A 23,027-nucleotide genomic window follows, 5' to 3' on the forward strand; every position below is an offset into this window, starting at 1 on the left:
TCGAAGATCATGTTTTCACCCCTTTTAGTCTGTCTATCCGTTTCTCAGTCTGAAGTTGTTCAAACCGGGCCTCATGGTGGCCACATAAAAGCTGCTTCGTATTTTCGTATTTCTCGTCTTGTGTGTCACTGTCAACGACCGTCAACCAGGGTTGACTCCTTATCGTTTGCCTGTAATTCAATTTATAAAAGACAGTGTGCGTGCATATGGTATATAGTATACTGTAAAGCATAGTGTATGACCTATTATGTTTTTTTATGTGCTCACACCATAAAATTACAGCAACAAAAAAATACCTAAAGAAAAGAAAAGGAAATTGAACTCCGTTGTGAAGTTAACCCTCTTTGTGAACAATGATACCTATGGTAATAGTCCATAGGTATCTTTACATCATCCGCATTGGAATACAGAGGATAAGGCGGATTGGAATGTCTCTATCCTCAAAGTAAACACTGGTGACTTTGTTATAACCACTTGTATGGATACTGAGCTTAGGAGGTGGTAGAGGGACGAATGTGGCAATTTAAAGGCTTCCTGGTAATCCTGGTCAGAAGCATTTTTCTTGAGTGTGCAATTATTTAGAGCAGGGGTCTTCAACATTTTCAGGCCAAGGACCCCTTAATTGAGAGAGAGATGAAGCAGGGACCCCCACAACCTGTTCATAGATTCCATATAGTTTCATTGTTTGACAACACAATCATCATTGTATTTTGGATTCATGCCAATTTGTGTTTTCAGATATTTAACCACTTGAACTGTCAATACTTAATAAACTTGACCTTTCACTCTGTTCTTAGTCTGCTCTTTTCCCCCTCTACACCAAAGCTCTTTACCAAAAATAGCCGATCTACAAGCTCACAACACCTCACAGCATGAGGCGTTGTGAGCTTGTAGATCGGCTATTTTTGGCTAAAGTTCTCAGAATATGGACACTAGGGTTCAAGTGCATGCATATAAAAAAGGAGAAAAAAAGTTTCTATCACTCAAAGATTTTGAGGACCCCCTGTAGTAACTCTGAGGACCCCCTAGGGGTCCCGGACCCCCTGTTGAAGACCCCTGATTTAGAGCCACTCGCTATGACAGCTTAAACGACTACAATCAAAGCCATGTACCGGGTACCCGTGTGTCACTCTTTTGAAAACCTCCTCTAATCCCTTTTCAATGGAACACATTCTGCCTGGAATCATCTAGAAATTATATGGAGTTACGTTACTCAGACACTAGGTGGCAATACAGTACCACCCCACACACAGAGTCGGCATGCATCCTTTTTGCATTGTATACTGAAGAAATTCAAGTTACATTATGTGCTCTCTCATACGCGTTTCATAAACCCACCAGGCTTGAGTTAAGACCAGGAGTGGCTGAAATCCTTGCCGGACACATGGAGGGTGGATAAAGCCAGTAAAGGCATGAAGACAATCTTATGTGTACTGAGAAAAGCCTGCATTTGCACAATGCACAGCTATTAATTTGTTACTACAGTGCTAAAAATAAACTGCTAAAAAAATAAAAAAATAAACTTACTTTGTACTGTGCCTAAAAAAGGGAAAACTTTATAACTTTGCTAAAGAGAAAAACGTACTGAAAAAGCTATACATTTGTCAGTACTGTGAAAACTCTTACTAATTATCAGTTAAATTGTTATAGTTTGGATATGGCTTTGTGCATATTATGCTGCGTGTATTATTGTAATGGATCGGTAGGGCTTAAGGCCACTTTTAACCAAACAGATTCGTGGCCGAATCGGCGGCGGATAGCGGCGGAAAGCGTCTGTTGCCGAACGGGAGCTCATCGGTAGGTTTTCGGCAGCGGGTCGGGAACGTTATCGACGGAAAACTGGAAGACTGGACTTGCTCAGTTTTGTAGAGTCGCCCCTGGACGTCGGTGAATTGTAGTGAGTTGTAATGGACCATTAGTTTGCTACTGCTGCAGCAAAACCAAGCCTAAATAAGCCAGATACATTTTCCCGTTGCACATTTTAACTAAATAGCATATTCACAATCTCAACTCTCAATTTCCTATACTAATCAACTCCAAGGCAACGCTAGTAATAGTGATGTGTGTTGTTTTGGTGTGAGGAGAAGAAAACTCCGGACAGGAAGCATCTCCGCTTCTGCTCCCCGGTTGCCAGATCCTGTGAGTTAAACAAGCGACCAGGTCTATGAAAACAAGGCCTAAAGAAGCGTCCGGTTTCACCTATTGAGCTCTATTACATTAGCTATTTTCGAAAAGAATGTTGAAAGCAAGGCCAAATAAGCAACTACAATTCAGAAACATGCCCAAACAAAAGTAACCCACAACTAGCAACATTATAGGAAAACAGGATCAAAGTCGCTTGTAACGAGCCGATATGGCAACACAGTGCGCATGCGCAAAACTGTACAGTAATTACAGTCGGCATACAGTCGGCTGGACAATTCAATGTGCTTAGTTCTTTGCAGTTCTTTGCAGTCTGTGAACAGTTTGAACAAGTCTCCTGTTGTATTTTCGGTGTGGAGGCACCTTTAGGTACAGTATTGCTTTGTTTAAGATCATTGAGAGGGGCGTTTCCGCGAGGCGGGTCTTAACTCAATCCTGGTGGGTTTAGGAAACACGCCTCTAATACAGATCAAAAAGAGGCTTTAGAAGTGTATAATAATAATGTGTACACAAATTACAATATGAATTGTGTCCTTCCAGAGAAGCATCTCAGAGAACTCACTGGTGGCCATGGATTTCTCTGGCCAGAAGACCAGAGTGATTGAGAACCCATCTGAGGCCTTGTCAGTGGCAGTGGAAGAAGGCCTGTCATGGAGGGTAGGTCAGAGGTCAATATTATTACATTTATTTCTGCACTGAAAAGAGTAATGGCAAAAGGTTTCTTTGTCGTACGACTGTGTAGACTGACGAAAATAACAGATATTTTTGTTTCCTTGGTTGAAAGATCGTATAAATTGGGCTTTAGAAAGGATTTCCTGTGCTGTACAACAGAGAATAAATCAAAAGTACAGAAGTACATAACCTTCTTTAGATTTAGACAGCTGGTAAACGTATAGGCCTACCTAAAGGGCCATCTATTAACACTTAAAAATCCAAGTTGCAGCTGATTGCGTGCTTCACTTCGACAACGATTGTGACCGTAACTCATGTTTCTGCCATAGAGGAAAAGCTGCCATCGTTTGAGCTCCCACGGGAGCCCCTCCACATCACAGAGCTCAATGTCAAACATAGGTTTGTAACACCCTTATTATTATTATGATCTGCTGCAAGTACATGAGAAACGTTTCTTCCCCCCGAAACGTATAAATTGGTGACATATTGCCTCTCTCCGTCAATTTCAGCTCTCCATTTGGCCCAGCCCTGGTTTCACAGCAAACTATCACGAGATGAATCTATGCGTCTAATCACTCAACAGGGCCTTATTGATGGGTGAGCAGCTATCTTAGTTTTTCTTTTTTAAATGTATATTATGAGGATCACAATAACTTTCTAAAAACAAAGAACTGCACAGATTCCCTCTTGGACGTGCAGAATAATGTCAAACATTTTTATTGACATCACCCAGCGATTATCACTGCAAAGGGATATCTTAACACTTTTCTTTTGAGATAAGATACGATGTCCTCAAGAGAAAATATGCAACAAAACAGAATTCATGTTTTTCCTACGATCTGTGCAGTACATCTGTGCATATCAACAAGTCAACTAAAGACAAAAAGCAAGGGAACCAAGACTATAATCTCTGAGATCAAAGGATGCTATATGGAATGTTTTCTGTGTAAAACTAAACTGAAACTGTTTTAACATATATGGGAATGTCATTGGTACACCTCAGGATGTCTATAACTTAAATACCGGCTACTATTCTAAGGAATATGTCCTCCTTTGTGAGCTAACTGAGGATTCTCTTCTTTTTTTCCAGGGTATTTCTACTGAGGGATAGCCAGAGTAACCCTAAGACATTTGTGCTGTCACTGTGCCACACGCAGAAAGTCAAACACTTTCAGATCCTACCTGTAAGTACAAGCCACACTGTTAATTGACCCAGACATTGTGTTACGAACGTTTTGGGGAAACGAATCATTAAAGTAAAGAATCATTAAACTAAAGGGTTCTTTGAAGAGCCTCGGTCTGAAAGGTTCTTTCTGTTGGCCAAAATGTTTTTTTTTCTATGGCATTGCTCTGAAGAACCTGTTTCTGTTCTGGTTTTCAGTGGTGTAACTGTACTGTACTTACAATTTTCAAAACTTTTACTTATACTCCACTACATCTCAGAGGCAAATGTTGTACTTTACTCCACTACAATTATTTGAAAACTTCAGTAACTAGTTACTTTGTAGATTTTTAATAAATATTACAAATCCCCTTCAGCCCTATATATATACATACCTATAGGCATTTGAAAATAGCCAATCTACAATCTCACAATGTGTCGCATCGTGACGCATTGTGAGCTTGTAGATCGGCTATTTTTTATACATGTTATGCTCTTGAAAACCTGTGAAATGGGACATTCCGCACTAACAGTTCTTTCTACTTTTGGTACTTTAAGTACATTTTGAATGATACCAATACGTTTGTACTTTTACTCAAGTAGATTTTGAATTCTTGTGTGTGTGTGTGTGTGTGTGTGTGTGTGTGTGTGTGTGTGTGTGTGTGTGTGTGTGTGTGTGTGTGTGTGTGTGTGTGTGTGTGTGTGTGTGTGTGTGTGTGTGTGTGTGTGTGTGTGTGTGTGTGTGTGTGTGTGTGTGTGTGTGTGTGTGTGTGCGCGCGCGCGCGCTGTAGGTGGATGATGAAGGTGAGTTGTTCTACAGCCTTGACGACGGCCACACACTCTTCACTGACCTTATCCAGCTGGTGGAGTTTTACCAGCTCAACCGGGGGGTGCTGCCTTGCAAGCTCAAACACCACTGTGCCCGGATCACTCTATGAACTCTACCAGAGCCCTCAAGTGGCCCTTGGGCTCACATGCACCTTAGAACACAGGGCCTCTGTGGAGAAACACTCCCAGTTTTCACGTGCCTTGTAGAAGAAAAGAAAAAAAGGACACACAAACACAACAGCCATGATGCTAACTCAAACCACTGGTATCACCTACTAGTGTCCATTTCCATGCTGTGGTGACTAGTCTTGTATTTTCTTTCTATTCTTCTTCTTTTTCTTTTTTTTTTTTTTTACAAAATTGATGTATTGTGTGAAATGCAGTTTAATACTGCCAGGGTTTGGGCTGAACAAAACATGTACTTTGTAGACTTGTTTGATTAGCCCTGTTCATAGGCCCAGTTGTTGATGGGCCCAGATGTGGCAACAGAACACAAGTCCTCAGACCCACATGGTGCAAAGTCCAAACCCACCTGTACTGTATATACCGTATGTAGAGCTGAATACTCTTTTCGCCAGCAGCTCACTTGATCATTACAGGCTCTCTACTCGGTAAAATCCTGTGTTAATTCAACTCTGAAAGGGTAGAAATGGAACCAAATTGTTCACTTTGGTTACGGGTCCATTTGGTTCCATTTGTACACATTTTTGTTTTTGTTAAATTATCGCTGGATTTCACAGTGTGCATGATTGAATGAGCAATGTTTTCTGTTGTTTTTCATTCTCTGCATTTCAGTAGGATGTCCAATATGGTAAGAGCTCTAATAGCTTTGGATGCTGGCTGTGTTTTTAGCCATCAAACCTGATATTTTCCGTCTCTGAACAAGGCCGTCATTGTCTTTTAGAAAGAAAAGCCATGTCATGCTGCGAAACTTGGTACACCTCTGTACTTTTATCCGTTGGGTAAAACTAAGCTATCTTTGCTTTTTTTATTGTCATTGTATATCTAAGTATTCAGGTATCTTTTTTTATTGTGAAAGAAAGTTGTTTTCTACTGGACACATATGACGTCTGTGCACGTGCATAAGCTGGACTGAGACTGCTCACAAAGGAGACACTTGTGCTTGAGCGGAAGAGAACTTGAACACAACCTCACTAGCCTGCACTGTACTGTTCATTTGTTTGAAATGTATGCTTTACATTTAACCACTTTCAGCATTGACGTCCCTGTTTTGGGGATGTCATTATAGGTGAAAATGTCCAAAAGAGCAGATCTGCGTGTTGCGTGTGACTCTGTCATGTGATGAAGTATAAATCAGTCTGGAGCAGTTAACCGGTGGCAAGCCTGCTCCACAGCAAGGTAAGCCAAATGATGTTTTGACAATTGTCTGATTCAAACCATAAGCTGTAAAGTGAAAGTTGATTGTGACTGACTTCGATCATCATAATTGAAATCATTGTATATTGAAATTAGTGTTTTTATAGTCTGTTTTTTCTGAGATTCAGGTATATGATGTGCATCACCTTGGTTGGTTGTATTTTGATGTTAGTAGCACTATCGCAGACAATACAGTACAACAGTGGTTCGCAAACTTGCTCATGTCATGGACCCCCAAATTAATATGTATTTGGCCGCGAACCCACATTTTGTGCCACGGATCCCCATGCAAGGTTTTGTGTTAAAAGGTTTCAATAATATTCAAATTTGCGCAAGATTTTTGGAAAATGGCTCACAATGCTTCACGATGTGATACGTTGTGAGCTTGTAGATCTGCCTTTTTCAAATAGCCAATGTATATAGGGTTAAAGTGGTTACGGTGATTTTGAGGCCATATTAACAAAATACCAGTCTGTTCACCCTCCAGGCCGTTAGCCCTAGGCGTCTATCCCACGGAATGGTACATGGTCTCTGCCTGCTATTCCTAAACATAACTTTTTTTTAAACGGTTAAAACCTACGTTTTCAAATAATTGTAGTGGTGTAAAAGTTGTGGAGTGCAGTGGCTGGCTCGCCTGGCTGGCAACTCTAAACTGTCTAACCCTAAACGTATTTCTCATCTTATCCTCAGTAAAACAAATAGAAGTATACAAAAACCACCCCACCTCAGTAAAACAAATAGAAGTATACAAAAACCACCCCACCGAGTGGTCAGCGAGGTGAGCGTGAGGTCGGCGGGAAAAAGAAATAGGGCGAACAGGCGGGAGGGCTAATGGATTGGTTACCATATTAACTAATGTTGCTGGGGACCCCCTGGTACCCCTTCAAGGACCCCTGGGGTCCTCGAGGGGCACTGCACAATGTGACATGTTGATGTTTCCTTTACGAGGAGGCGTTGATGTATCATCTTTTACAAACCGGATATTCTGAAACTAACTGTAACATGCATTGACATGAATGAAATGTCTGAGGTGTGTTGGTGACAAGGGAGAACAGTGCATTGAACAATGAATGTCATGTGGACTGCAATGTGTTTTTTAAAGAAAAGAAATCAAGTCTGTTTGCACTGTATGATTTTTGTAATTACAGTTTAGAATATGAAAAGTGAAATAAACAAGAAAAAACGCATTAGGCCTATATAAATTAATGAACATATTGTTGTTTGTGTTGTGGGTAATTGATCTTAATTGCATATTTAGTTTAAATATTTGCAGGATATCTTTGTAATTTCATAATTCCAGGAAGCCAAAACAATTGTTTTGATTCTCAAGATCTCTCTCTGTGAGGCTTACGGTACACAGGAATTTGTTTTGTTCCAGCTTTGTGCACATATTACATAAATTGGGTCATGGCTGCACTATATTGGATTAAAACTTGCATGCTGTTGTAGTGTTATTTGCCAATACATGTTATTTGATGTATTCTACCCCAAGCATCAATGGTGGACATGAGCTGGTAATGCTATAACCACTAGATGGCAGTATAAGCCTTCTATTCTTTCTTCGGTTGTACTTTTGAATTGAAGTCTGTAGTGGAATCTAAATTACATAATATATTAATTTGCTACAATCTGACTGCTAGTACTAATCAAAACGGATTGTGAAATCCAGTGATAGGTGGCACTGATTATGAGTGACATTTGATATGTAAAGAATGATCTCAGGAATTCTTAGTGGAATAAGTTAAGGTTTTTTCCAATGACACAAAATGCAATCCATACAAGCCTACTCCTACATCTATTGATGTGCAGATCAATACTACAGGATGCAACTAATTAATTTGACAGAGTCAGACTTGTTTTCATTTAGACTTTTCACAGATCTGTCTGGTCATTTAGCAGGAATATGTGTTATAGATTATAAATAACATAGGTGAACGTATTGAAACTGTGAGAGTGTGTGCATCTGTTAAACAACATTCTGTTTTGACACAAACATGTTTGCCTTTCTACTTCCCTTGATTTCAATATCACACGTCGTTGAAATGGTGCTAACATCCAGGGGAGATAACACACACACACACACAGGACTTAAATGCACCCGTTTCTAAGGTCTTGTGCTAAACGTTGTTTTGGATGTATTCCTGCCATTGATCCACGTCTGGCTGCAGGGAGAGACATGGCAGCTGCGAGAGACTGCACCTTAATGAATTCATCCAGCTCCATCCAGAGTCCAGACCCTAAACGGCCTGTGGATAATATAGTATTTTTTTCCCCCAGCAAAGAAAGAAAGAAGACTAGATAGAACCCTTGTCCCTGCAACTTCCACCATCCTTCAGTCTTCTAATAGGCTAAACTAAACCCCACTGTTGCTCTTCATTCATCTTGTTTTGTATGTGACGAAATGAGATCTTGTTTTGTACAAAACAAGGTGATTTGTATGTGAAAAATTAGATCTTGTTTTGTATGTGACGAAATGAGATCTTGTTTTGTACAAAACAAGGTGATTTGTATGTGAAAAAATTAGATCTTGTTTTGTATGTGACGAAATGAGATCTTGTTTTGTACAAAACAAGGTGATTCTTATGTGACAAAATTAGATCTTGTTTTGTACAAAACAAGGTTGTTTCGTATATGTTTTCCATTTCTGATCGCCTCTAATAATCCACTGCTCTGTGCTCAATAGCTGCTGTATTTTATGCTGGGCTCTACTGAATTCCCATGAAAGAAACCCTGCTCTGCCCTTGATCTGCATTCAGGTTACTGTCTAGACCGGAGTTTGGGCCTATAGGCTGACCGTGTTATGCTTTAATTACACTGTTTTTTTGTCATACGACAGTGTCACTCACCATAAATAACTATTGCTTTCCAACAAAACACAGCGAGAGACATGCACCGTCGTATAACAAATTAGTATAAAGTAAGTAATAATGGGTCTAAAAGGAGGCTTTGGGTAAGTGATGCTACATTTGTTGAGGGGATGTACTGTACAGTTGGCAATAGCCCCCCCACTGATCCTTAGCAAGGAGTTCTCTCAGCAGGGGAGAGCACTTCTGCAGGCAGATCCCAGCAGCTCTGTCTGTGGCCTGAACGGACTGGAGCAAAGATAATCAAGGCTGATTGGAAGAAACGTTCATAAATGAGTGGATGATAATCTACTTTTTCAGATTTGTTTTTTTCCCCCCTTTGTTTGTGTGTTTGTACACCAGGGGTCTTCGACGTTTTCAGGCCAAGGACCAGAGAGAGAGAGAGAGAGAGAGAGAGAGAGAGAGAGAGAGAGAGAGAGAGAGAGAGAGAGAGAGAGAGAGAGAGAGAGAGAGAGAGAGAGAGAGAGAGAGAGAGAGAGAAAAAACCCCCACAACCTTATCATAGATTCCATATAGTTTCATTGACAGCACGATCATCAGTATGTTAATGTGAGTTTTCAGATATTTAACCACTTGAACTGTCAATACTTAATAAACTTGACCTTTCACTGTACTTGGTCTGCTCTTCCCCCCCCCCCCCCCCCCCCAAAGATCTACAAGCTTGTAGATCTGCTATTTTTGGCTAAAGTTCTCAGAATATGGACGCTAGGGTTCAAGTGGTTAATATAAAAAAGGGGGAAAAAACAAGTTTCTATCACACAAAGATTTGGAGGAACCCTTGTTGTAACTGAGGACCCCCTAGGGGTCCCGGACCCCCTGTTGAAGACCCCCGTTGTACACTGTAAAACCCTGTGTGTTGGACCCATTCCCATACAGATCAATTTGTTTACATTTAGGGTATAGATTTGGTTATATTTGTACTCTACACTCTGTGGAGGCATTGAACAATCAGCACAAACCTAATAATAATTTTAAAAAAGGGAATGTCTACCAAACGTTTGTTTTATAAAGGCCTCAAAAGATCTAACGGGAGGTTAATTGTGTAACCATCCCCTCTATAAAAGCCATCACTCACAGAGCATCTTAAAAGGAAATGCCACTCAAAGTCTCAATTTCAGCTTTTCCCTCCTCTCCTTTCTCCAAGGACTGTTCAAGTCAGTGGAATAACAATTTAGTGAACATCCACTGTTTCCATAGATACTAATGGGCCATAGTAAACCACCACCAACATCATGGAAGAGTTAAAACCTCATAAATCCACATAAAGATAATCTAATTAATTTTATTAATATTTGAAATAACCTTTATTTAACCAGGAAAGCATCAATGCAAAAAAAGGAGAAAATCTCTTTCACGAGTGTCCCAAGACGAGGCAGCGTAATATAAAAACATGATTTTAGCATAAAACAAGTTTCAGACATTAAATGTTAAAAGAAAACCTTACAAAACAATATAAAACAGGATGATCACTGAAAGTAGCTAAATATTACTTCCCTAAGTTTTAAATCAATTTGCAAAGGCTTCCAAGCTGTGGGAGCAGCATAGCCTATACATAAAAAAAAGCCCCTTTCCCAATTCTGTAAGGGCATTGGGGACAGTTCCTGTGTGTTGTGTGGTTTGGTTGAGAATACAAGGCTGGTACAATATGCAACTAGAAAGACGCAATTGGAAATTAGTGTTTTGCCGTGACGCAAGTCACACAAGTTTGCAAATGAATTTTGTCTTACCATTTGAATCTTCCCCATTCAAGTCAACTAGTCCTTACCCGTTCAAAGATATGAGCTCCGAAATTATGTGCAGTGTGTGGGTTATGGGGTGTGCACTGTGCACACAGTATATGAGGGATGGAAAGTAACTTTCTGGTGCTTGCATGATAATATGTAGGAGCATCAATGTAAGAAAGACCCGTTTCGTTTAAAGGCTACAGAGATACTGTGTACCGATCTACATGACAACATCTGAAAGAGGGCCAGCCAACACCCCCCCCCCCCCCCGCCCCGCCCGCCCGCCCACCCACCCACCCACCCACCCACACCACACACACACACACACACACACACACACACACACACACACACACACACACACACACACACACACACACACACACACACACACACACACACACACACACACACACACACACACAGCTGGTTAAACATGTTGCCCCATGCTAGATGCAGAATAGATATGCCTCATGCTAGATGCAGAATAGATAGTAGTTACACCATAAAAATGCTAATATACAGCATACGATTTGTGAAAGTGACAAACGGGCTTCACAGTTATGTCAGGTGTGTTCATATGCTAATGGTGATGCGATTTCAGATCAATTGCTCCAGCCACTGAGGAGAAACGCTGTGACAGACACTCAGACACTCAGACAGACACTCACTCAGACATTCGCAAAATTATAGTATAGACTAGCCCTTACCCGTTCAAAGATATGAGCTCCAAAATGATGTGCAGTGTGTGGGTTATGGGATGTGCACTGTGCACACAGTATATGAGGGATGGAAAGTAACTTTAACTGGTGCTTGCATGATGTAGGAGCATCAATGTAAGAATCCCGTTTTGTTTAATGGCTACAGAGATACTGTTCCCCCCCCCCCGCCCGCCCACCCGCCTGCACACACACCCGCCTGCCTGCACACACACACACACACACACACACACACAGAGCTGGTTAAACATTTTGCCTCAAGCTAGATGCAGAATAGATAATAGATACACCATAAAAATGCTAATATACAGCATACGATTTGTGAAAGTGACAAACGGGCTTCACAGTTATATCAGGTGTGTTCATATGCTTATGGTGATGCGATTTCAGATCAATTGCTCCAGCCACCGAGGAGAAACGCTGTGACAGACACTCAGACACTCACTCAGACACTCACTCAGACACTCACTCAGACATTCGCAAAATTATAGTATAGATGGGGAGAAGGCCATAATATGGAGATCTCTGTGTCAGTCCTTGTCCCTTTTATGCCCATATATGGAGATCCCTCCTCAAATTGAGCCCATATCATTGAATGCCCATATGGACATAATGTGTCAGACGCATGTGGTCTATGATTAAAGTCAATGAAGAAAATGTATTCACAAATACATTTATATCTATACTATAATTAGGGAGAGAGGTCAGTCAGTCAGTCAGTAGGTCACACAATGCATTATCTATTCACTCGCTTCAGCGACTGATCTCAAATTTAACATGGCATTAGCCATTAGCATTATACACACGGTGACGGAGCCCGAATTTCATTTTTCCCAAATTCTAGCTATTTATTAGCGTTTCTTCACTCTACAGCTCTACAGCCTGTTGTCAGGGTTACGGTCCGTTCCTCCAGGCCATGGGATCTGTAGCCCCGGGCCCACACACCTCTCTCACAGTTAGGAATGTTGCAGTCTCTCTCTCTCTCTCTCGCTCTCTCTGCATGGGTCACGCATGCAACGGGTGATGTGTGTCTCATCTTCCAACGGGTATAGAAAAATTAGGTGGAGCAAATACATCCTCATACTTCTATTCACCTAATTTTGCTGTTAAATTATTTGTATCCATCAGAAATATACACTCCCCCATGGGCTGCTCCTTACATTATGATGCTCCCACATATTCTCACGCACGCACCATGCAGTTACAGTTACTTTCCCCATAACCCACACTCTGCACATATTTTGCAGCACATATATTCGAACGGGTAAGGTCTAGTAAATGTAACTATATAACGTATCTCTTAGCAAAATGCAAGGAATCGATTCCTGATGAAGCTGATTTGACATATGACTCAAGTACATGCCACCAAAACTGTGGCGTAGCAAAGAAAGGCTTATTTAGGAGGGGAGTCGGACAAGTACTATGGTCTGGTTTCCCTAATTATGCAGTCCACCCACCTGTTTTACCCAAGAAACGGTGATGTCACACCAACAAATGGTTTTACTGCTTGAAAGCATTGGGATTTGAGGGTAAAACCTAACTGAGAGAGGAGGAGTTGTGAATAAATCTTATGGCAGGGACCAGAGTGTATATAAGAGAGTTACGTCACTTACGTCGACTCCCATAGTAAGCGTGGAAAGCCTATTTACTCTATGGTGGGAAGCTTACGCATGCGCACTTGCGCACGCATGGAGCCTGTTCTCATTCCTAGCTAGCCTCTGCTGCTCTTCAGCCCGTCCGCCCCCACTATAGCCGAGGTATTTTCAATCACTGGTAAGTAGACGAAATCACGTCTTTTTCACCCTTTTAACGCATTCACGCATTCACACATTCACGAGAGGCCCGTGAATGCGTTAAAAGGGTGAAAAAGACGTGATTTCGTCTACTTACCAGTGATTGAAAATACCTCGGCTATAGTGGGGGCGGACGGGCAGGAGAGCAGCAGAGCCTCGATAAGAATGAGAACAGGCTCCATGCGACGCCACTTCCGGTCTGCGGCGAGTTCAAAGCGTGACGTAACTCTCTTATATACACTCTGGCAGGGACTAGTTATCACCACTTAACATTTTAAGTGGTGATAACGTGTCCCTGCCAAAACTCATTGGGTCCACAAATTCATTCATTGTCAGTGGCTCAAAAATGACCCTTTAAAGTGGTCCATCTCTCTACTCCTTTTTATTCTTTTTTTTGTATTATCTTTAAAAATATATTTGGGTTTTATTTTACAGTAGAGACAGACAGGAAACAGGGAGAGAGAGAGATGGGGAGAGACATGCAGTAAAGATCGTCAGGACCGAGCCTATAGGTGCCCGGAACACTACGCCAGCAGTCCGGGACTATGTGGAATTCTTGATTATGCATGTTCTCCCTTGAAAGGTGCTGAATTCATGTTCACAATTGTCCAAGTCAGTCAATAGCACACAGTAAAAATAGCCTATCATCTATTTTCACAATATTTATCTGTGGAACCGAGTCAAACTAAATTGTATGCCTCAACTCCTACAATTCCAAGTGCTTGTCAGGGTGGGGGGTCCCCACAAATATGGGAGGGGGGGCACTGCCTTATATCACAGCTGAGACCACATCAATATCAAGATGTCTTTATCCATCAACGCATTATGGACTAAGTTGTTTATGATGATGAACAGAGGCAAATGAAACCTAATAAGAAAAATAAGTACATACAAAACAGTGGTACAATACACATAATTCAGCATTTCTTATGTGTTTGTGCTGTTTCTAAACAATTATACTATCTGAAAATCCACCTGATGCTTTGAATGTTAGTTTTTGTTTCTTCTCAAAATGAACAATTACAATATGAAACATACTCGTGTTGTTGCTTATTTTAAGGGTAGTTGCAAACCGTGATATTCTGTGTTTATTGTTAGGTAAATGACTAAACACTGACTAAACACTTAGCTCTTTTTTGGTTGTTGAGCTCTGCTTGTCTACAAGAGGTGCTGTACTAGTGTACACTGTTGAAATAGCTACACTGTTAGTGTTAAGGTTTAAAAAGGTGCCAATAGTGGATGTAAATTAATTTAAAAAATGTAATAATAATAATAATAGTAATAAAATGTTAGTTTATTAAAATACTGCTAACAAAGACTAATGGACAGCAAGTGCATAATGTGTATACATCATTTATTTCCGGAGTTATCACACTGTACAAGACACTTACAGCGGTGGTTTTCTTGCTATACGGTGCATCTTTTGTGATGTATTGTGTCTCAGCTAATTGCCCAGACAGTGCTGGCTCTTTTGTCTCCTCTCTAACCCCTGAAATATTTTTCCAGGGGTCTTGAAACTGGCAAACGGCAAGTACCAAGCTTTGTTAATTACAAGGATAACACATGCACTCGTCAAATAATGGATGTGGTTTGCAATTTCAAGTTTTAATAATCAATTATGGTCTGTAATTCTCTGTGGAGTCACAGGAGAGTCATTAAATCTCAAAAGGCGAGACACATAACGTAGCTTTTTCCAAAGCCCTATTTTTAAATACATAAGGGAACAAGGTCTGCTTTAATCCTATGCATTTTGTTGCCTTATTATGATGCAAAGTAGCTAAATTAGATTTGGACAGTTCGGGTTGTAAAAAAATGTGTTGAAGACAGTGGATGATGAATACAATGGCCACATTACAGCCCATTCCTACAGGGATATACAAGCACAAAGATTCTAAGTTAAACTCTTAGGTTTAAGTCTAAACACTCAGACGCTATATCGTTTGTATTTCAACGAAAAGCAGAAATAGCAGATCTACAAGCTCTTAACACTTTCCATGATGACATGCCAAAATAGGGAGAGTGAAAGTGGTTAAGCAGGAGCAAAATATTGGCATTCATGATCTGAGATCTGACAACAGAAGAAAGTAGCACTATCTCATGTCAAATCACCTTTCCCCAGCAGCAGGGCCCCTGTTATTGTCTTTTCAGTTCACCTTAAAAGTAGAGACATTACAGAGGGTTTTCTTGACCTTGAGAAATTAACATGGAGAGAGCGGCTCGGCACTGAGGGAGCCTTTATAAGAGGCCACATCCCCTCCTAATCCCCAGTTGAAAGGCATACCTTTACCGCTCAAAGGAAACAGAAACATCTCAGCAGGCCAAGTGTTTGTGTGATATCATCTGACATGTGTAAATAATGGTGGTAAGTATGAGAGGCAATGAGATGACTGTAAGACTGCTCCAGTGAAGAAGAAACTAGAAATGACAAGTCATTATATATCAGGTTGTTATTAGACTAACAAAGAATAATGAATTAACACCAATTACTGGAGTAAGAGAGGAAATTACCGTTTTGTCTACCCAGGGCGGAGATGCGAGAGACTAGGAAAGTCTTTTGTACCGGCTGCTCTCAAGCTGTACAACGAGACACACAACGGTCGATTGACAAGGACTACCTTCCTAACGTAGGACGATGGTAGCCTTTTTTTCCTTACTGGAACTATATCTGCACTGACTTTGACCTCTAAGGACCTTCCAGGAAGGGTGTTTTTTTGTGCGTCTTGCCGCATCACCCTTTCTTGTTAATTTATTCTTTTTTGCTAGTTGTTTTTATCGCTCTGACCTTTGGACAATGCACTATTAGGTTGTGTTAGTAGTTTTCTTTTAGTATTTCTGCTTGTGTTTGACATGATGTAGAGATACTTGTTGCACTAACTAGCATTGACTGTATGGTCACTTTGATTTGGGCACTGTATTATTTTTTGATAGTCGTGCTTTAAGACACTTTATGTATATATATTTTTCGTTCCCTTTCCTGTTGTACCTTGCTCTTACTGTACTTACTGTACTCTGTACTCTGTTCTTGTTTTTTCTTTTTATCTTTTTCATACTTCTCTGTAACTTTGTAAATAACCTTATACTGCTGTGCTGCCTCTGGGCAACAAATTTTCCCCCTTGGGATAATAAAGGTATCTATCTATCTACCAATATAAATGTGATTTCTAGTTTGACATACAAACCTAAATATTGATGTAACATGTAGCCTAAAGACTATACACACACGAAAATACGGTAAGAGCCATCGTAAGCTACTTGCTCTTAAGGTTTTCCTCCGAGGTGGAAAGTCTGGTGACGCGAGAGACACATTTCATTCGTCCGACTTTCCCCATTACTAAGCCTATCTCTAACCACACGCCTCGGAAGAGACAGGAGACAGTCCCATTCAGATGCCATTTTCTGAGAGGACATTGCCATATCCTGGGGGAGCGTAACCATGACAACAGAGAGGACCTTGACGCCAATGAGGAGAAAGTGAAGAGAAATGAGCCAATGAGGAGAAGGGCATTGAAAAATGCAAATGAGGGAGAAAACCACAGATATAAAAAGCTAGATGCCTCGTTCGACTCTGCAGTTCATTGGAGCGATGTGCATCAATTGTAGTTCGGACTTCCTGGAAAAAACAAGGGAATGCTGCCAGTCAAGTGACTACTGGCCAATCGCAGCGCGACTTTTCCGGGACTTATCCAAGGACTACAAATCATTTCAACAGAGCCAGTTCCGATATTGCGCAGCTCGGCTGTTCTTACAGGCTGCAGTGTGTACGTAAAGACCCGCCCCCACCTACCTCTGATTGGCCTAGCAACTTCCCTATGTGTGACACACGTGGAAGCAATGCACACGTGATTCCCTTGGTCCCTCGATGCATATGCATCAGAGTCGAAGGAGGCGTCTACCTTTCTATGTCTATGAAGAAAACGCTATGATTTTGGAGGATCTCTTAGTGCCATGTAATTTCTCCAACCACCCAAACCTAACTTTAACCCTAACCTCAGTAAAACTAACCTGGTGAAATGCTAACCTGCCGGCACTGTTGAATGTTAACCTGGTCGGACCAACGGGAGGTCGATACAAATGCTCAGTCCCCGATCTCTTGACCAGGCCGTTCTACGACCTGATAAAAAAGACAGCAACTCCACAGGTTCTTTTCCCCCCTTCTTTTTTTCCCCCAGACTCTAGACTAGAGGGTTTTTCATTGGCCATCTTCAGTCTTTCTGCCATGTGACTGTTGGAAAGGTTGTCTCGGTGAGGCAGATGGATTGAGAGAGAGAGACAGACAGAGGGAGACCTTGAGAGTGAAGGAGTGAGGAAGAGGGAGCTCTCAGCTTCGGTCCAATACAGATGAACAAACAGTGATTCTGAAGTGCAGCGCCCTGTGTGGTTGCTGGCCACCAACTGAGGAACATTAAGGCAGTCCTCCATGTAAAACCCGCTCACTTTCCCGGCAAACACTTGAGTTTGGCAAGCCAGGCAGCCACTCAACAGGGAGGAGCTCTCACTGGAAGGCAGACAGTGAGCTGTGGACAGCGGGGGGACACAAACCACAGCTTAGGTGCTGATGGAGTGATGTTTTAGGTGATCAAAAGGACGGATAAGAAAGAGAAAACGACAGGGGTAAAGTCGGGAGGGGGTCTGAAAGAGGAAAACATTTCTTTCATTTTTTGGACTTTAAAAGGTAGGAGAGGCATGAAAAGCATAGCAAAGCTGAGATGTTTGACAGTGCGATACTTGTGGAATAGTATATTACTCTACGAGTTTACAAAAAAGTAGGCCTCAACTCTCTGATGCATTTTTCTGGCATTCCCCATCATTCACAACATATCCAGGCAGCAAAGAGTGAAATAAATTGAAATAGTGTATGTGTATGTATGTATGTACGTACAGTATGTGTATGTGTATGTGTATGTGTATGTGTGTGTGTGTGTGTGTGTGTGTGTGTGTGTGTATATATATATATATATATATAAAGGGCAATTTATAGTATCTAAAGACTACAATGTAGAACTTAGGATGATATATTTCCCATGCATCTTTTCTGCAAAATAGGTCAAAATGTTCACAGGGGCACACATAGCCTACACACATACACAAGTACATGTATTGGATCAATTTACATTTCTGCTGTACTTTTTTTCCCTTCCCTTCTTTCTCTCATTTACATGGTGTGCGAGTGACTCTTGAACGGGGTAGGAAGCCTCGTGGAGGAACTAGGAAATGGTCCATTTCTCAGAACACAGTGGAATAGAAGCAGAGCAGCATATGTTGGGATTTGAATAGTCAATCGATGAATAACCCAGAGCGGTGTTTTTCTGGACAGATTGGCAGGCATTGTGTGGTGGTGGTGTGTGTGTGTGTGTGTGTGTGTGTGTGTGTGTGTGTGAGAGAGAGGGAGATAGAGACAGAGAGAGAGAGAGAGAGAGAGAGAGAGAGAGAGAGAGAGAGAGAGAGAGAGAGAGAGAGAGAGAGAGAGAGAGAGAGAGAGAGAGAGATGGGGAGTGCGGGGGGTTCATACTTCCCCAAAGTATAAGACAGTAGTCAAAAATATTTGCAATGCCAGGAGGTATTTTGAAAAATATTCTAAGAAATTCAATACTGCACTGACCTTTCACTGGGCATTTTGTGATCTTCTTCTCTTCCCCCATCTAATCTCGTTCAGAGTCACGGAGAAAACAATATCTCTGTATCGTTTTTCTGATACTGCTAAACCAGATCCATGATGGAATCTGTCGATTTACCTTGATGTCTCCATGAGATATTTATTTGAGCTATGCATTTTATGATGCCATTAAAAATTGTGAATAAAAAATAAAGTATTATAATTTGTAAACACAAAAGTAACAGATGGCTTGCTGTGCCTCAGTGGTATTAAATTATTTAAAGGGATATAAACGGCTTAATGACGAATGTATTTAATTTAATGTTTTGCCAATGTTAAATCGGTGTAGAAATGTCCTAACCCTTTGTGAAAATACATTGAAAATAAAACAATGTGACAAAGAGACCTAAAGATTTCAGATTTCTTATTATAAGCTGTTAGTAGCTGCATATTATACAATCTATCCAACAGAAGCATTCATTGTGGCCAGGCCAACTGAACTGGTACTGACTGAAACATGAATCCTAATGCTCACTGATGAAGACATGAGCTAAACCTGTCGTAAACGCCATCACCGCTAGAGGGCAGAAAGGATCCAACCAGACCAGTCAATCTCTCCTGGAAGAACCTGGGCTTGAAATCTGGGGGAAAATGTGATGTGCATTAATGCTGCCAGCTCTGCGTTGGGTTTGATAACGGGGTTTGGCGGGGGCCTCCTCCAAGAGTCAATTGCCCTTTACCCCCTCTTCTAAAAAAAAAAACCAAATCAACGACCTTGTTTGTGACACATATTTATATTTGTATTTATTTATTTCCACTGTGCCTCCACCACCAAACTTTGGAACACACCCTCCCTGCTGGCTGGTGGGAAAGAGAAGGCCAACATCACTGAATGTTACTTTTTCACTTGTCATTATTCCACGACGACGACGATGATGATGAGAGAGAGAGGAGAGACAGAGACAAATAATGACAGCAGACAAGGGAAAATGCCAAACAAACAGCACGGAGAAGAGGCAATTAGCAGAGCTTGGATAAGTTTTCAAACCTGCAAAAGTTGATGGAGAAGCATCCATCCATGCTGGTGGTGGTGACCCACCCAGCCGCAGCAGGCTGTGCTGTGGAGGAGGAAGCCGAGGAACAACGTCGTCTAGGCACAGATAATTTACATTGAAAATAAAATAAAAACAATGTAAGCTCGCGGGCACTGCAGGTCTGCTAGCCTAGTAGGCCTAAAAGCATAAATTAGGCATATTCTTCTAGCGCGGACTGTATTGGTTGCCAAAGAACAATAGCCTATTCTCAAATACTGAAGAGACTTAATTATGTTTTCTATTACACCTACAAAGGGTTAGTTTGCTTGCCGACTTATTGGTGAAAGAAAGTCAACAACTGCCCTTCAGTTCGGAGTCTAGACTGGCCGGCTAGTGTGTGGAAACACATGCTAACAACGAACGAGAGTGGCTGGCTGAAAGTTAATTTTGCTGACTCGATGAAGGACCGAAGTCAAGGTAGGTAGGCACACTGTTTTTTTTCTTCTGCTGCCTGTCATTTTCTGCTATGCTCATAGGCTACTAATTTCATTGTGGCTCCGCTGCTGTTGTATTGAGGCCAAAGACTGAGTGGCAATGAATCATGTTCAGTCAGTAGTGTGTGTGTGCTCTTGGCTGTACTGTACAATAAATGTACCCGTAATTGCTGGACTATAAGCCGCACCTGAATATAAGCCGCACCAGCTAAATTTAGAAGATTTTTTTTTTTACATTATACTGTATAAGCCGCACCTGACTATAAGCCGCAGGTGTCCTTCCTGCTTCCCGCTAGACCGCCCCTCATATAAATCTATATATTAAGTCCTTGTTAAAGACCATTGTAAAACTAACTAACTGGCCGTTAGCTGTAAAAATCTTTATATAAGCCGCACACACCGTTGTATACGCCGCAGGGTTCAAAACATGGGAAAAAAGCCGCGGCTTATAGTCCGGCAATTACGGTAGTTGTGCAGTGGCTGTTGTTGAAGCTTTTGTGACAGGATGGCTGTTGTATTGGTTCCCAACTTCCCATGATCAATATTCACTCACTCACTCACTCACTCACTCACTCACTCACTCACTCACTCACTCACTCACTTACTCACTCTCTTTTTTATTGAATACTTTATTTAGTCAGGTACACAGACCAAAAAAGCATTCATCACATTATTTAGGCAAGGCAAAGTTGTCCCCTTGGCATACAAAACCTGACCCTGCCTACACCCCAAGCCAAGACATTTCACCACATCCTATAAAAACTGTGTGAAGTGTGAAGCATGTATGTGATACACCAACTGACAGTGATTAAGCTTTTTGCACTGTATGACAGCTATGACACAAATATCATCACCCATTGTGCATCCAGAAAAATAACAATTCCATGTTGTCACACGAAAGATGAAATAACTGACCACTAATTAGATGGAATTGCAGTCTGGAGGCTGATGTTGTCAAGCGCTGTTAGTCTGTGTGAGGAAAGTCACTGGAGCAGATTGACAGCTGACAGGAGCATTATGTCAGCAACAGCAGCTCACGATGTTTAATGGTTCTTAAGGGGACATAAGGGGTGCAATTAAAAACTGTTAGTAGCCTACTAAAGAAATGTGAACAAACAGCTGTGTGTATACAGTACACGTAACCCCAATAATTAGAGGTGTTGTGGTGATATCAGACGTGATCATCACACAGTGGGGTTGTAAAAAATATGACAGTTTAGCCTTTAAACGACTTCACTTCAAAACAAGATTTCTCAGCAGTGTTTTATTTAGAGCCCATATGCCATCTGCAGTGGTTTTCAAATCAACAGCACTGACAACCTCTGGGTTTTCAAGTGCCATCACACAAGCATACCGTCTGGGTCTGTGTCTATAACTGTCTGACAGTGCAGAGTGACTATGCTGACTTAAAAAACGATAGCGATCGATGCCTGCTAGGGAGGATGTGGACCCTGTCGATTAACTATTCTGTCACACTAATACAATGTTGGACAATGGTGGCACGTGATCAGCTGTCATTTGGTCAAATCTATGCATAGTTTGAACGATTATACGCAGTCAAACTTAGATAATTAACATTAAAACTTAGAAGCCATAGGCCTATACTGCAATTTGACACGGCCTAGACGTCTGCTGCTCTCTGAGAAAGGAATGAATAAATATAGTGCTTAGAGTGAGTTGTGGTGTGCTGAGAAGAACATGTCTTCGGGTTGATACTTAGGCTATCATTTTGCATTTTACAGTAGTTTTATGTCTTCCACACAAGACAAGTGCTCAAGACTAATATATTCTGTCTGCACAGGGAAGGAAAGGGTTGTGAAATGTGCAGTGAAGTGAAACGTACGAATGTTCGAGACAAGCTCTGACACTGTCATTCAGCAAAACCCTGTTCATCACTATACTGTACTAACACCCCTTCAGCAGCTTACTGGGAGTAAAGAGAACAAACACACGTGCAACTGCACAGATCAATGCAATGATATTAATGCAAGCAAAATATGAAAAGATAAGATAAAACAAAAATTAAATGCTGACTTTTACTTTTTAGAAATTACCTAATGTCCCTCTCCCTGACCCCCCTTGTTCTTATCCATCGCTAAAGATCAGGGACATGCTGGGCCCCTGATTCAGCCTGGGAAAAAGAGTTGGAGAGGCCCTCATTGCACGCTATAGCTCTATAGTGCTGCTGCTACTCAAAAGATTTGTGACAAAGTGACAAGCCAGTGGGCCAATTACATGAGTTATATTTCGCCGTTGTCGGGTGGAAACCTTGTATGTCCAAAACCGTTCGTTTTGTATTTATCATTTAAAAAATGATTTAAACTAGTAAAAACAGCCGATCTACAAGCAATGCTTGTAGATCTGCTGTTTTCACTACTTTTGTGCGACAGCCTTGTATGATGAAGCAGGGCTTTGCTTTGCGAAAAAATTTACAAATTTGAAACTTGGAGATACGAGGTTTCTGCCCGACAGTGACGATTTACTTTGTTGGCCGCCCAGCCCCCAAAATGGAACAATTTTTATTTTATTTTATTTAACCTTTATTTAACCAGATAAAAACACATTGAGACATGATCTCTTTTACGAGTGTGACCTGGCCAAGAGGCAGAAATAAAAAATTACACA

The 23,027-nt window shown here is 41.2% G+C and overlaps 1 protein-coding gene across 1 annotated transcript in view; it reads left to right on the forward strand.

Annotated features, from left to right (window-relative positions):
* The window catches only part of grb14 (growth factor receptor-bound protein 14), a 46,750-nt gene extending 39,391 nt beyond the window's left edge, over nt 1-7,359 (forward strand). The window contains exons 10-14 of the mRNA XM_080752615.1: nt 2,683-2,799; nt 3,144-3,213; nt 3,324-3,411; nt 3,905-3,998; nt 4,768-7,359. Of these exons, the coding sequence (XP_080608741.1) occupies nt 2,683-2,799; nt 3,144-3,213; nt 3,324-3,411; nt 3,905-3,998; nt 4,768-4,914 (516 nt within the window). The 3' untranslated portion in view covers nt 4,915-7,359. The remainder of the gene's footprint in view (nt 1-2,682; nt 2,800-3,143; nt 3,214-3,323; nt 3,412-3,904; nt 3,999-4,767) is intronic.
* Nucleotides 7,360-23,027: the final 15,668 nt, after the last annotated feature.

This window comes from Nannobrachium achirus, assembly GCF_963921795.1.
Source record: "Nannobrachium achirus genome assembly, chromosome: 22".
In the NCBI taxonomy this organism is placed as follows: domain Eukaryota; kingdom Metazoa; phylum Chordata; class Actinopteri; order Myctophiformes; family Myctophidae; genus Nannobrachium; species Nannobrachium achirus.